The sequence below is a fragment of the Trichechus manatus genome, unplaced genomic scaffold (assembly GCF_000243295.1).
Source record: "Trichechus manatus latirostris isolate Lorelei unplaced genomic scaffold, TriManLat1.0 scaffold00111, whole genome shotgun sequence".
Classification (NCBI taxonomy): Eukaryota; Metazoa; Chordata; class Mammalia; order Sirenia; family Trichechidae; genus Trichechus; species Trichechus manatus.
The window spans coordinates 890,086-905,513 of NW_004444047.1; the positions used below are offsets into that span (position 1 = coordinate 890,086).

Sequence of the window (15,428 nt, forward strand, 5' to 3'; positions counted from 1 at the left end):
CTGGGCTCACTGCTGTCCTGGGAGTCACTGCTGTCTGGGCCTCACTGCTGTCCTGGGTGTCACTGCTGTCCTGGGCTCACTGCTGTCCTGGGAGTTACTGCTGTACTGGGCTCCCTGCTGTCCTGGGTGTCACTGCTGTCCTGGGCTCCCTGCTGTCCTGGGTGTCACTGCTGTCCTGGGCTCACTGCTGTCCTGGGAGTCACTGCTGTCTGGGGCTCACTGCTGTCCTGGGTGTCACTGCTGTCCTGGGTGTCACTGCTGTCCTGGGCTGCCTGTTGTCCTGGGTGTCACTGCTGTCCTGGGCTCACTGCTGTCCTGGGAGTCACTGCTGTACTGGGCTCCCTGCTGTCCTGGGTGTCACTGCTGTCCTGGGAGTCACTGCTGTCCTGGACTGCCTGCTGTCCTGGGTGTCACTGCTGTCCTGGGCTCACTGCTGTCCTGCGTGTCACTGCTGTCCTGGGCTCACTGCTGTCCTGGGCATCACTGCTATCCTGGGCGTCACTGCTGTCCTGGGCGTCACTGCTGTACTGGGCTCACTGCTGTCCTGGGTGTCACTGCTGTCCTGGGCTGCCCGCTGTTCTGGGTGTCACTGCTGTCCTGGGTGTCACTGCTGTCCTGGGCTCCCTGCTGTCCTGGGCTCCCTGCTGTCCTGGGCTCACTGCTGTTCTGGGCATCACTGCTATCCTGGGCGTCACTGCTGTCCTGGGCATCACTGCTGTGCTGGGCATTACTGCTGTGCTGAGCGGTCACTCCTGTCCTTGATGTTCAAACCCCAGCTCTCATCCCCCCCCACTTCTACCAGTAACCCCTCTCTCCTGTGTCACCCGACTCCCCTAACCTCTCTCCATCTCCTGTGCCTCCTCCCAGCCAACTCTAAACCATGCGGAACGTGATTGTACAAAGAAGGGGAGCAGGTCACTCTAGCTCAGGTCACAACCACACTTCTTGTCCCCTTTCCCTCCCCCCTCAGCCCCTGCAGCCCTGCCTCTGTCTTACACACTCTCGCCCATTGCATCTTGACCTGGTCAGTCTGCCGGTTAGGATCCTGGCTCAGCTGCTTTAATGGGCCAATGCCAGCTGCTCAAAGAGAGGGAAAGTTTCTTTCTATCTGTGGCAGTCTGCCCTTGTGGCCGTTGCGGGCGATGGGATGGCTCTGCGCCACGGGGTTGTGCAGGGATCCAGGCACTGCCTTCCGTACTGTTGCTCCTCCACACCTAGGGCATTGTCCTGGCCCATGGTAGAGGCTGGCCCACTCCACTGAGTTGCCATTCTAGCCCCAGGGGAGGGGGAAAGGGAGGGAAGCGGGGAAAGGCTAGGGTTAGGCAGCCTCTTTTTGAGGCATGACCCAGAAATTGCCACATCACTTCTGCTCATATCCCATTGGCCGGAACTTGGTCACATGGCCTCTATAGCTGCAGGGGAAGCTGGGAGATATAGTTCAGCACTTTTGTTTATATCCCATTGGCCAGAACTTAGTCACATGGCCTCCACTGGCTGCAAGGGTGACTGGGGAATGCAGGCCTTCATTCTGCTTACTTCTCATTGACCAAAAAGGAGTCATGTGACTTCCACTAGCTACAAGGTAGTCTGAGTAGTCTGGTAGGGAGGTCATGTTCCTTGCTAAAACTGAAGGAGTGTGTGGTTCAGTTACTAAAAGGAAAAAGGAGAGATTTACAGTTTCTGTCATTAAACACCGCCTCAGGAATGCTTTCTACTGGAGTGCCAGAAAACCTGAGTAACCGTGGCTTTTACGGATATGTATTGTTCAGTTAACAAGATGGGGTCGGTTTGGGAGCCAGTCAGGTAGCTCCATGATATCTGTGTTGTTTTCATGACCTTTCCTTTATGGTCACAAGATGGCTGCCACAGCTCCAGGCATCATGTTGCCACCCAGCCACGTTCAAGCAGGAAAAGGGGGAAAAGGAGCCTTCTTCCCAACTCTCTTTTTAATTAAGGAGGGAAATTTCCCCTGAAATCCCCAAGCAAGCTTAAGTCACACATCTTATTGGCTGTATCTCTGGCCCACACCCACTCTAGCTGTAACGGGCTGAGAAAACAAATCTCTGGTGGAAGGGGATAAGCTTGCCATGGATGGTTAATTGTTGTTAGGTACTGTTGGGTTGGCGCTGACTCAGCCACCCGGTGGACAACAGAACGAAACACTGCCCAGTCCTGCGCCATCCTCACAGTCGTTGCTATGTTTGAGCCCATTGTTGCAGCCACTGTGTCGATCCATCTTGTCAAGGGTCTTCCTCTTTTTTGCTGACCCTCTACTTTACCAAGCATGGCGTCCTCCTCCAGGGACTGGTCCTTCCTGATAACATGTCCAAAGTATGTGAGACGAAGTCTCACCATCCTCCCTTCTAAGGAGCGTTCTGGCTCTCTTTGCAGAAGGACACGGCTTTCTCTATGAAACGTTTGGGATCCGGCCGCGCTTCTCCTGGCATGTCGACCCCTTTGGGGCATCCGCCACGACCCCCACGCTGTTTGCCCTGGCAGGCTTCAATGCCCACCTCATCTCCCGGATCGACTACGACCTGAAGGAGGCCATGCAGGAGGCCCAGGTTAGGGGCACACCTTGTCTGCCGCTGCCGACGTGCCACCCGCTCCCTCCTCCTTGAGAAAGCCCGCACATGGTCCGGGGCATGCAGAGCTCCCGGCAGCCTCATACACCTTCCACCAGGACGTCCCCTCCCCAAGTGCCAGCTTCCCACCATGCTCAGGCCCAGTGTGGATGCCCCCTGCCTCCAGACCCCTTCTCTGCCCTCAGCTGGGGCCGGGGCCAGGGCTGAGTCCTCCTGAGGCCCTGCCAGGGACTAGGACGGAGCCTTGCTCAGTAGGCAAGATTGCCAGACTCGAGGGAGTGTGGGGGTGTCGCGGGAGATGGTCAGCAGGGACATCTCAGCTCTTCAGGGGTGCAGGCAGCTGTTACAGGATTGATGATAACAACACAGATGCTCCAGTCAAGGGTCCTTACCAATCACCAAGCTGGCGGGGAGTAGGGTTCCTCCCTCCTCCCCTTGAGTCCTCCCAGCAGCCCTAGGGGGTGGGCACTGTCACAGTTATCCCCATTTTACAGATGGGAGAACTGAGGCCCCGAAAGGTAAGTAACCTGCCGGGATTGCCCTGGTGTGAGGGCGAGGCCAGGATGGGAAGGCCGAGCTTCTCCCCCGATCCCCGGGCATGCTCTAGTCCTGGAGTGCAGCCGGAGGCCTGCCAGGAGCCCTTTAGGGAAGTGGATGTGGGCTTTTGTGGATGAGGGAAGTAACACTGTATCAAGTCACTACTCTGCCACATCTCCCACTGAACACACCTGTGTGTCAGCTTGTTCACCTGCAGGTGGCGCTCTGTGCTGCCTGTTCTCTGCATTTCCATGTGCAGGAACCCGGCACAGAGACATCCAAAGACCTGTGTATGGTCCCAGTGCCAAACAGAGCCAGGATCTTATCCCTGCTTTGTAACTGTGAGCACTGCTAACCATCAGAGCTATTAAAAATAGACTAGGAGACTGTAGAAGAATCCTGTTCAAAAGGGGGAAAATTCAGGACAGAATTTAAAATTCCCATGGAATCCAGATTTTCTGGAGCCACAGAGGCTGGATGAACCCCCAAAACTATTGCCCTGAGGTAATCTTTAAACTGTAAACCAAAAATATCCCCTGAAGTCATCTTAAAACCAAACACTAATTTAGTTTAACAAGTAAAGAATGTCTGCCTTGATCATTGTAGTCTTTTAAGAACGATCTGTATGGGATCAAATTGACAACAGCTCGAAAGAGCAGATAGGAAACTTAGGGGCCGTGAGTTTGTGTTAATAGCAGAGAAACAACTTGGAAAAGGAAGGTGAGAATGGTCACACAACTTGAAGAATATAATCACTGTCACTGAATCGTACACGTAGAAGCTGTTGGATCAGTGTATGTTCTGCTGTGTATGTTCTCAACTACAACAAAAATAAATAAATTCTTTTTTAAAAATAGACTGGGAGAGGTGATGAGCTCCCCGCCCTGGTGGCATTCAAGCAGAGTTAGACAACTCTTCCTGGAGGCCCTGGCAGAGTCCTGCCTCAGGATGGGTGGGCTGAATGAGCACATGACCCTTCCCAGAGGACAGATACCTCGACTTTGTGGCTCTGGGAGCTCAGGGAGGGAGACCTCGTCCATGAACCATCAGAGGGAGGGGCCTGTAGAGGGCCTGGGGGATGGGGGGCCTGGCCCTCACATTGTCACCTCCCCTCCACTTGCAGGAGCTGCAGTTCGTGTGGCAAGGGTCCCCATCCCTGGCAGAGCAGCAGGAGAGCTTCACGCACATCATGGACCAGTACAGCTACTGCACCCCCGCCCACATCCCTTTCTCCAACAGGTAGGTGCCCCGCCTGCTGGGCCTTGGCACCCACCCCAGGGAGTCTGCGTTTACCCAGAGCCCAGTTTCAGCAGCTCTTGGGCAGGTTTGTAACAGCAGCTTGTTAGGCTTCCATCATGAGGTTCTCGTTGTTCAGCCTTCTGGCAAACCAGAGTGGGTGGCGTCATTAAGCCCACTTCACAGATGAGAAAACTGAGGCTTGGAGGGGATGTGGCCAAGGTCACGGTATGAGTGTCCTGGGATTGCTGCAACAAATTCCCACAAGCTAGTGGCTTCGAACAACAGAACTGCTCGTTCTCACGGTTCTGGAGGCCAGGAGTCCAAAATCAAGGGGTCAGCAGGGCTGCGCTCCCTCCAGAGGCTCTAGGGGAGGATCCTTCTTGGATTCTTTCAGCTTCTGGTGGCCCAGGTGTTCTTTGGCTTGTGGCCACATTACTCCAATCTCTACCTTGGTCTTCACACAACCTCCTCTTCTTGTCTCTCTTCTCATGAGCACACTAGTCATTGGATCAGGGCCCACCCTATTCGAGTTCAATCTCCTGTTAACCTGTTAACATCTGCAAAGACCCTATTTCCAAACAAGGTCACGTTCGCAGATACCAGGGTTAGGACATGTTGTTGTTAGCTGTCATCGAGTCGGTTCCAACTTATAGTGACCCCACGTACAACAGAACGAAGCACCGTGCCATCCTGCGCCATCCTCACAATCGTCATGCTTGAGCCCGTTGTCGCAGCCACTGTGTCATTCCATCTTGTTGAGGGTCTTCCTCTTTTTTACTGACGCTCTACTTTACCAGGCATGATGTCCTTCTCCAGGGACGGGTTCCTCCTGATAATATGTCCAAAGTAAGCAAGATCCTCACTTCTAAGGCACCCTTGGCGGTACTTTGTCCAGTACAGATTTGTTTGTTCTTCTGACAGTCCGCGGTATATTCAATATTCTTCACCAACACAATTCAAAGGCATCAGGTCTTCTTTGGTCTTCCTTATTCATCATCTACTTCTCACATGCACATGAGGGGATTGAAAACACCATGGTTTGGGTCAGATGCACCTTAGTCTTCAAGGTGACGTCTTTGCTCTTCAACACTTTAAAGAGGTCTTTGGCAGCAGATTTGCCCGATGCAATGTATCTTTTGATTGCCTGACTGCTGCTTGCATGGGTGTTGATTGTGGATCCAAGTAAAATGAAATCCTTGACAACTTCAATTCTTTCTCCGTTTATCGTGATGTTGCTTATTGGTCCAGTTGTGAGGATTTTTGTTTTCTTTCGGTTGAGGTGTAATCCACACTGAAGGCTGTGGTCTTTGATCTTCATCAGTAAGTGCTTCAAGTCCTCTTCGGTTTCAGCAAGCAAGGTTGTGTCATCTGCATGATGCAGGTTGTTAATGAGTCTTCCTCCAGTGCTGATGCCCCATTCTTCTTAGTCCAGCTTCTCAGATTACTTGCTCAAGGATACAACCTTGACACACACCTTTTCTGATTTTAAACCACACAGTATCCCCTTGTTCTGTTCGAACAACTGCCTCTTGGTCTATGTACAGGTTCTGCACGAGCACAACTCAGTGTTCTGGAATTCCCATTCTTCGCGATGTTATCCATAATTTGTTATGACCCACACAGTCGAATGCCTTTGCATAGTCAATAATACAAAGATAAACATCTTTCTGGTATTCTCTACTTTCAGCCAGGATCCATTGGACATCAGCAGTGATATCCCTTATTCCACATTCTCTTCTGAATCCTGCTTGAATTTCTGGCAGTTTCCTGTCAGTGTACTGCTGCGACCATTTTTGAATTATCTTTAGCAAAGTTTTACTTGCATGTGATATTAATGATATTGTTCAATAATTTCTGTGTTCAACTGGATCACCTTCCTTTGGAATGGGCACAAGTATGGATCTTTTCCAGTCAGTTGGCCAGGTAGCTCTCTTCATAATTTGTTGGCTTTTTCTGTCAGTTTGTTGTACTGTGGGGGCTTGCGAGTTGCTGTGATGCTGGAAGCTATGCCACCAGTATTCAAATACCAGTAGGGTCACCCATGGTGGGCAGGTCTCAGCTGAGCTTCCAGACTAAGACAGACTAGGAAGAAGAACCTGGCGGTCTACTTCTGAGAAGAATTAGCCAGTGAGAACCTTATGAAGAACAGCGGAACATTGACTGATAACTGCAGGATGAGCCCCCCAGGCTGGAAGGCACTCAAAATACGACTGGGGAAGAGCTGCCTCCTCAACATAGAGGCGACCTTAATGACATGGCTCAGAGGTGGACATATCTTTTGGCGGACACAATTAAACCCACTGTAGTTGCTCAGCCTGGTACGTGGGGAGCTGGGATTGACTCGGTTCTGTGTGACTGCAAACTGCTTCTTGCTCTGAGTCTTCCCGAGGTGGGCTGACCTGAAGGATGAGGTCTTACTCCCACCCTGGCCCGCCGGGTCCCTCCCGCTCCGCCCTGGGCTTCCCCCGTCTGAGGGTGAGGATGTTGAAGCGGCTGATTCCTGGAGCCCCTCTACCCTCTGCCCCCCTTCTCCTGTCCACGCTGTCCCCCAGGGTGCGTCCAGCTGCAGCAAAGCAGAGCGAGCGTCCCTCTGATACCCTCCACCCCAGCCGTGACCTCTTTACGATGACGTCGCCTCCGGGCCCCCATCTCGCCTCTGCCTGGAGAGCATGGACTCCGCACCAAAGGGTGCTCGGCTGGGGGGCTGCGGGGGAGCGGCCCCCAGCGTGGCCTGGCTTTGTCCCCACCCACCTTCTCCCTCAGGTTGCAGGGGCAGGTTGGCATGGCAAGGGTCCCTATCCCTGCCGGTCACAGCAAGGATGGGGAGGGGGAGGGGGAAAGGGTCCCATGGCGGGGCTCTGCTGGACCGCTGTCTTTCCTCACCTTCTGCCCCAGGGGGGTTGGGTGAAGACACGGTGGGGCCCAGAGCCCCAGGATGGGGTGAGGGGCAAGCCCAGAACGCTGCCCTGCGGCTCCGTCTTGGGGTCAGTGCCAGGAGAGCCACACTGGAGCCCAAGGTGAAAGGGAAACCCCTATACTGATCCTGTCCTTTTCAAAATGTTGGTATTTTGTTCATCCTGGGTTTGGGGCATTAATGTTGATTTTTAAGATGTTGCCTTAAGCTGCCATTGATCTTGGTGACGGAGACTCTGGGCCCCCGGGGAGTGCCCCACCCGCCTCGCCCTAGCCTGGCCCTGCTACGGCCCCCAGGCCCGGTCTGACAGGCAGGGAGGTGGCTGGACGAGCAAGCAGACAAGGGCCTGGATTTCACCCACGGCTGCACCAGCCACGGGGGCAGGAGGCAAGCTGCTGAGCCACACGACAGCAGGGGGAGTTGGGGTGAAGTGACGGGCCGGGATCCCCGCTGGTAAATGGTGGAGCTGGGGTGGAACCTGTCCATCCACAAGGCTCTGTTCTCACCTCACAGATGACCAGAGGGAGGGTCAGCAGCCCCCAGCTGGACCCTGCAGGCCTCCCTGACCCCAGGGGGCTCCCTCACCCTGGAGCGGGGCTCCCTGACCCTGGGTGGGCCTCTCTGACCCTGAGGGGCTCCCTCACTTGGGGGGTCTCTCTGACCCTGGAGTGGGCCTCTCTGACCCTGGGGTTGCTCCCTGACCTGGTGGGGGGGATCTCTCTGACACTGTTGGGGGGCTCCCTCACCCTGGGGTGGGCCTCTCTGACCCTGAGGGGCGCCCTGACCTTGGGGAGGTCTCTCTGACCCTGATACTGCTCCCTTACCCTGCTGCTAGTTGTGGGGCCCCCTGACTCTGTGCTCTCCCACAGATCCGGGTTTTACTGGAACGGCGTGGCCGTCTTCCCGGAGCCGCCCCCAGATGGGGTATACCCCAACATGAGTGAGCCTGTCACCCCGGTCAACATCGACCTGTACGCAGAGGCCCTGGTGGCCAACGTGAGGCAACGGGCCGCCTGGTTCCGGACGCCCTATGTCCTCTGGCCCTGGGTACGGGGTCCTGGTGGCCTCCACACAGCCCAGGGACTGCGCGGCAAGAGGCCGGGGATTCGATGTGGGTGCTGGCTGGGGGCGGGGGGCGGTGAGGTGGTGACGAGCCTCCGCCTGCCCGCAGGGATGTGACAAGCAGTTCTTCAATGCCTCGGTGCAGTTCACCAACATGGACCCCCTGCTGGACCATGTCAACAGCCGCACGGCCGAGCTGGGCGTCTCTGTGCAGTATGCCACGCTGGCCGACTACTTCGGGGCGCTGCACGCCCTTAACACCACCTGGGGCGTGCGTGGCCACCAGGACTTCCTGCCCTATTCGTCAGGTACAAGCCCCATCACCCTAGTGTCCATGCCATCTGCCCTTGAGGTCCCCAGGGGTGCCACAGGCCCTGTGGGGTGCAGGGCAGAGACAGCCCTGTCCCCACCCTCCACCCAGACACCCTGGCTGACCCTCTCACCGCTCCCACACCCAGCAGTCCCCTACCTCCACACCTTTGCACCCTCAGGTCCCCTGCCCAGGCCCCCCTCCCCTCCCTGCCCAGGCCCCCCTTACCCTCCCGTGTCACCAGCTCCAGGAAGCCTTTCTGAACAGTGCAGCTGGGCCGGTCCCCGTTGGGGTCCCACGGGCCCCAGGTTTCCTTCTGTTACTGCACAGTCATGGCGGGGAGGAGGGGCTGGTCTACTTCATGCCCGTGTCCTGGGCTCTGGACACATCCCTGCTGGGGGGAGGGGAGGGACCGGGCCAAACCCAGCATCACCCTGAGAGACACATCCAGGTCTGCAGGTCGAGTCCTGGAGCCCTCGTCCTCTTGGGGTGGCGTGCTGGGCGTCCCTGCTGCCCTAGAGGTTGTGCCTTGGGGCCCCCATCCTCTCAGGGTTGTGCCCCAGGAGCCCCTGTTGCCCTCAAGGCCATGCCCTGGGAGCCTCTGTCCCCATGGGGTCTCACCCCAGCCCTCTGGCTGGTGCCGGGAGTCTCAGGCCCCCTCCTCCGGTCCCCAGGACCGTTTCAGGCCTGGACAGGCTTCTACACATCCCGAAGCGTGCTCAAGGGGCTGGCGCGACGAGCTAGCGCCCTGCTGCACGTCGGCGAGTCTATGTTCACGCGCCACGTGTGGCCGGCCCCCCGAGGAGCCCTGGACCTGGCCTGGGCCCTGCAGCAGTTGCGGCAGCTCCGCTGGGCTGTCTCCGAGGTAACAGGACCTCCCCACCTGTCCTAGCATGTCCTCCTGCACCCAGGACACCAGAGCCCACTTCACAGATGGGAAAACCAAGGGCCCCTTTGCTCACAAGGCTGGGACCGAGGTCTGATGGCCTCCGTAAGCTTGAAGTTTCCCATGTGGGTGATTTTACCAGACAGTTAAAGGGCAGAGGGGTGGGGTCCGTCAGTCCTGTCTGGGTTCAAATCTCGGCTCTGCCCCTTACCAGCCACGTGGCCTGAGGCACATGCCTTTCCCTCTGTGAGCCCTAATCTCATTGCCGGGAAATGACGTGTTCCCCCCAGAGTGATAAGCGGAGCCCCCGTCAGGCACGGTGTCTGCCACACAGCAGGTTGTTCCTAGGCTCTGCCCCCATTGTACAGATGTGAAAACTGAGGGCCAAGAAGTCCTGTACCTTGTCCTTAGTCACCCAGCCAGAAAAGGGCTACCCAGCCGTGCCGTTTTTATGGTTCCCTAACAGGAATCGCTGGCAGGATTTTCACTATGTCGGGGTGAAATGTGGGCTTCACCCGTGGCCTCGGTTCCCCCCTGAAGTGGGGATACCCTGCCTCTACCCCAGGGCGGTGCTGTCATTGCTACCGCCATTGGTCCTGACACACGGTGACCCCGTGTGACAGAGCAGAACTGCTCCATAGCATTTACTCGGCTGTGACCTTTCAGGAGCAGATCTCCAGGCCTTTCTTTTGTGGTACTGCTGGTTGGGTTCGAACCACCAACCTTTAGGCTGGACACTTCGGACCGACCGCCTCAGGGCTGTAGGGGATGTAAATGGGTGTCCTGTGGAGCAGGAACGGGCCTGGCACGGAATGGCCACACCTTTGGGGAGCTCAGGTGGAGGAGGGGAACCTGGCATGGTCCTTTCCAGAAGTCTGTTTCCTGCCTGAAGTGGAGAACTCTGACAAGGTCTCATAAGTCTCCTAACCTCAGTTTCCCCTTCTGTAAAATGGGGTGATGCTCTCATCCCCCACTGCCCCTGGTGAGACGGAGCAGAGCCGCACATACTGGAGGCCAGGTGGGTGGCAGGTGCTCAGCAAAGGTAGTCCTGACCCCACTCTTCCCCGATGTGGGGTGGGCACAGGTCCAGCACCATGACGCCATCACGGGCACAGAGTCCCCCAAGGTGAGAGACATGTATAAGGAGCACCTGGTCACGGGGATGCTGGGTGTGTGGAAGCTGATTGCCACCATCGTCCTGGCCGGGCCTGAGGTCGAGGAGAAGCGGGCGGCGCCAGCGGCAGACTCAGGTAAGCAAGCCCCCATGGGGGAGAGATCCCAGGAAGGCAGGAGGGGCCTGAGCACGGTACTCTGAGTCCACATTTCCTGTCTACCCAGCCCACAGCGTGAGCTGGAACGCCACTCCCCTCTGAGCCTCCACCTCCTCATCCGTGAGATGAGAAGGGGTGGACGGACGGTCAGTTATGGTGTCAGGCTGTCAGGTACCGTTGAGTCCATTTTTGACTCGATGAGACAGTCACTGTGCCTGAGCCAGCCCGCCTCCCCTGCCCCTGACACTAGCCTGCATCACCAGTCTGCACCCCCATCCCCACCCCTCCCACTGCCGCCCTTCCCCTGGTCTCACGACCTTCAGATGCTGTCCGGGCCCCTGCAGACCAGATGGAGCAGAGGGGGCCCTGCCCTTGGGGATGCCCACCTGGTGGAGACAGCTGCAGAAACAGCTCTTTGCATGACCTTCACTGTGAGGGGCATGCCAGGTGGCTTCCCTGAGAGATGACGAGACAGAAACACCCGGGAACGTGTCCCCGGCTGGGGTAGCTGGCAGAGGCCGGGAGGCTGGATGTGCGCACTTGGTCAGGGACCCAGAGTCCTCAGATTGGAGGAGCTTAAGCCATGTGGGCTGCCAGGATGGGCTGAAGTGACCCAGTCTTCTCCGCAGAGCCTCGAAGGGGAGCCCGGTCTGCACCACAGGCCTCGGAGGCTGGCTTGGCGGGTGGATGTGGCCCTCCAGGCTGCAGAGATAGCCCTGGCCACTCGGTGCTCAGGGCTCAAAGCTTGTCCTCTTAGAGCTGGGTCCCCTTGGGCCCCAGTGTCCTCATCTGTAAGGTGGAGCTGGGGCAGATGTGTGAGGAGCGGTCAGGAACCCCCCATCCTGCCCACCGTCAGGAGCTGGCTCAGAGCTGCCTCAGTGCCCCAGGCCGCCCACAGTGACACCTGCCACAGGTGTGAGCACCACCTCTCCTCCTACCCCTCCCCCGGTTCCCGGAGCTCCCACAGGGCACCGCCGGGGTCAAGGGAGTGGTGGGGCCAGTGACGTCTCTTCTGTGTGCCGGTGTAGGGCCCGAGGGGCACTCTGCTGTGGTCTACAACCCGCTGGCCTGGGCTGTTACCACCATCGTCACCCTGACCGTCAGCTTCCCCAGAGTCCGCATCACAGACGAATCAGGCCACCCGGTGCCTGCACAGGTATGAGCGTGAAACCCCCTGTACTCACATCGTCCGGCCCTTTCAAGGGGGAAGCTGAGGCTGGAAGCGGCTGGGACGGGGCAGAGCTGGGATTCTAACTCAGGTTAGGATGGGGAGTGTCAGCTCCTAACTCCCGACATCACTGACCAAGCACAGCCTGGTCAGAGTGGAGGCAAGGCTGCCCCCTCCTCGCTAAGAGGCCTTGCCAGGGGGCACCTGTCTGGAGAGGGTGGCTGCATGTCACCCAGCCAACGCTGCCTGGGGGAGACTCGGGCATGCCCCTTGGTCATTCAGCAAACCCTTTCAGAAGCAGGTTTGGGCCCGGTCTGGGCTGGTGGGGCCCTGACGTGAGGGAGGTCAGTCCCCGCCCCTGTGTGCCACTGTCCGGTCCAGGAGAGACACAGAGGTGATGGGCGGGGGCGGAGTGATGGTGGGGATGCCCTGGGAGGGAGAACAGTTCGTCTGCAAAGTTGGGGGTCAGCTAACACCTCCGCCCAAGTGACGAGGAGTCAGCTCACTCTCCAGATGTTTCTGGGGCGCCTACTCATGGTCGCAGGACCAGCAGGTAGAGACCCCGCCGTTGGGGCTGATGGGCGGGGGATGGGGGTGCAGGCGGCAAACAAGGCAGAAAACCAAGGGGTGTGACGAGAGGCTGACTGCCGAGGGAGGTCACTGGGGAGGATGAGGGACACGGGATGAGGTGGAGAACAGATTCAGCTATGCTAGAGGGCACACAGCCCACGGGGCTTGGTAGCAGGGCTCCGGCCTCCCCCCTCTCAGAAACTGCTGCTTCCCCTAGCAGGTGTGCCCTCCTCAGCACCCCCCAATCCGGTGACGGGAGACAGGAGAGGCCAGGAGGTCAGCCTGGACAAAGTCAGGAGGACGAAGACACTGCAGTGGGGGATGGGGGGGGCAGGAGTAGGGGCAGGTGGTCATGGGCAGGTGAGGGGATGATGAGGCTGGGCCTGCTGGGCCTGCAGACTGGTGGGGACAGGGGTGGACAGCGAAGATGCTGAGCGCCATTAAGGTGGGGGACATGACAGCTTTGACCAAGCAGAGGCCACAGGGGAGGGGGCTCTGGGAGTCCTAAGGAGGGGCCTGGCTGGGCCTTTGTGGAGGTGGCCTTCAGGGGTGGGAATGGCAGTGGGGGGCGACGGTGGGGTGGCTGTGGGGTGGGTGCTGGAAAGGCCATGTTGGAGGTGGACTGTGGGAGGTGAGCAACTGTGGGTGGGGGCGAGTCTACTCTGGACACCCTGGTGGCTGCCTCCCACATGGGTGTTGGTGGTTCTCAGAGAGGTCTGGGGTCAAGACCTGGATTGGGGAGTCACCCCCTGCCTCAGTCTCCCAGTGCTGCTATAACAGAAATATCACAAGTGGGTGGTTTTAACAAACAGAAATTTATTTTCTCACAGTTTGTTGTTGTTAGGTGCCATCAAGTCAGTGCCGACTCACCGTGAGCACTCGTACAACAGAACGAAACACTGCCCCGTCCTGCACCATCCTCACAATCGTTGTTATGTTTGAGCCCATTGTTGCAACTACTGTGTCAATCTGTCTCATTGAAAGTTTTCCTCTTTTTCACTGACCCTCTACTTTACCAAGCATGATGTCCTTCTCCAGGGACCGATTCCTCCTGATAACATGTCCAAAGTACGTGAGATGAAGTCTCGCCGTCCTCACTTCTAAGCAGCATTCTGGCTGTACTTCTTTCAAGACAGATTTGTTCGTTTTTTTGGCAGTCCATGGTATACACAATATTCTTTGCCAACACCACAATTCAGAGGCATCAATTCTTCTTCAGTCTTCCTTATTCATTGTCTAGCTTTCACATGCGTATAAGGCAATTGAAAACACCGTGGCTTGGGTCAGGCGCACCTTAGTCATCAGAGTGACATCTTTGCCTTTTAGCACTTTAAAAGGCCTTTTGCAGCAGATTTGGCCAGTTGTTCAATTTCTCGACTGCTGCTTTCATGGGCGTTGATTGTTGATCCAAGCAGAATGAAGTCCCCGACAACCTCAATTTTTCACCATTTATCATAATGTTGTTTATTGGTCCAGTTGTAAGGATTTTCGTTCTCTTTATGGTCCCGTGTATTCTCACAGTTAGGAGGCTAGAAGTCTGAATTCAGTGCGCCAGCTCTAGGGGAAATGTCTCTGTCTGCTCTGGGGAAAAAATCCTTGTCTCAGCTTCTCTAGTGTTCTTCTTGGCGTTCCTTGGTAATCCCCACGTGGCATGTATCGTCCCCTCTATTTATGCTTGCTTCCCTGCACCTAATAGGCTCTTTTCATCTCAGAAGCAAATAGGTTTATGACACATGCTTCACTGATATGGCCTCGTTAACATAATGAAGAAAACTTTATTGCCAACTGGGCTTATATCCGCAGGTATAGGGGTTAGGTTTCCAACACTGTTTTTTGGGTGACACATTCAATCCACAACACCCACCTTTGGCTGAAGAGGGAAGATGGAAGGAGCTGGGGGTGTTCACCCCGAGTAGAAGGCTTGCAGGGGACCAATGACCATCTCCAGGTCACTGAAGGGCTACCTGGGGCCAATGTGTCTGGGAGTCCCAGAGGGGGAAGCCAGGCCCAGGGGAAGAATGCAGGGAGGAGAACACAGCACAGCCCAAGAGACAGAGACACTGCTGCCTCCACGGACAGTGAGCACACCCCCTCATAAGTGTGTGAGCTGGGGGTACTGAGGAGACTCAGGTGTCTTCCAGCTGTGACATCAGTCATTTCCTTCCATCCTGCTGGCCTTACAGATCCAGAACTCAACGTCCACCCCATCCACATACGACCTGCATATCTTGACCACAATCCCGGGCCTCAGTTACCGGCACTATAGCATTACACCCACTGTGGGGGCCCAGGAGGGCATCCAGGAGCCAGCTGCTGCCCTGGCCAGCACCGTCCAGTTTGGCCGCAGGCCGAGGAGACGCTCCAGCCATAGGGGCAGGCGCCTGGTGCCTGTGGTAAACGACTGCTACACTGTGCTCCTGGACCGGGACACCAACCTGATGCATAGCATCCGGGAGAGGTGAGGTGCAGCCATGGCTGGCTCTGAGGCGGAGGGGTGCCCTTGGGCCTCAGCACGTCACGCCCCCACCCGGAGTCTCTGTTTGCTCACCTGCTCAGAGAAGGACCAGATGGTGCTGCAGGCCCTTCCCACTGTTACGATCTTTATTTCTAGGAATGTGATTTAGGAAAGCCTTTCTTGCACTTTTTCATTCCACGGCTGTTGATCCATAGACAGGTGTTGAGGAACTCTGGAGAAAAAAATGTAATATTCATGTTACTTACTTTTTTTAATTTAGAGAATCATAAAATCTACACTCAATAAATAATCATATTGGCTTTAGAGTGTGAAGGGACCTTGGGAATCATCTAGTTCAACCCACCCACCCATCCAACCACCCACCCACCCATCCATCCACCCACTTATCCACCCACCCACCCAACCATCCA

At 56.6% G+C, this 15,428-nt stretch overlaps 1 protein-coding gene across 1 annotated transcript in view; it reads left to right on the plus strand.

Annotated features, from left to right (window-relative positions):
- MAN2B2 (mannosidase alpha class 2B member 2) overlaps nucleotides 1–15,428 on the plus strand; it is a 32,311-nt gene that overhangs the window by 7,837 nt on the left and 9,046 nt on the right. The window contains 8 exon segments of the mRNA XM_023737965.1: nucleotides 2,392–2,564; nucleotides 4,246–4,361; nucleotides 8,145–8,322; nucleotides 8,447–8,645; nucleotides 9,322–9,512; nucleotides 10,618–10,783; nucleotides 11,833–11,960; nucleotides 14,726–15,170. Of these exon segments, the coding sequence (XP_023593733.1) occupies nucleotides 2,392–2,564; nucleotides 4,246–4,361; nucleotides 8,145–8,322; nucleotides 8,447–8,645; nucleotides 9,322–9,512; nucleotides 10,618–10,783; nucleotides 11,833–11,960; nucleotides 14,726–15,170 (1,596 nt within the window).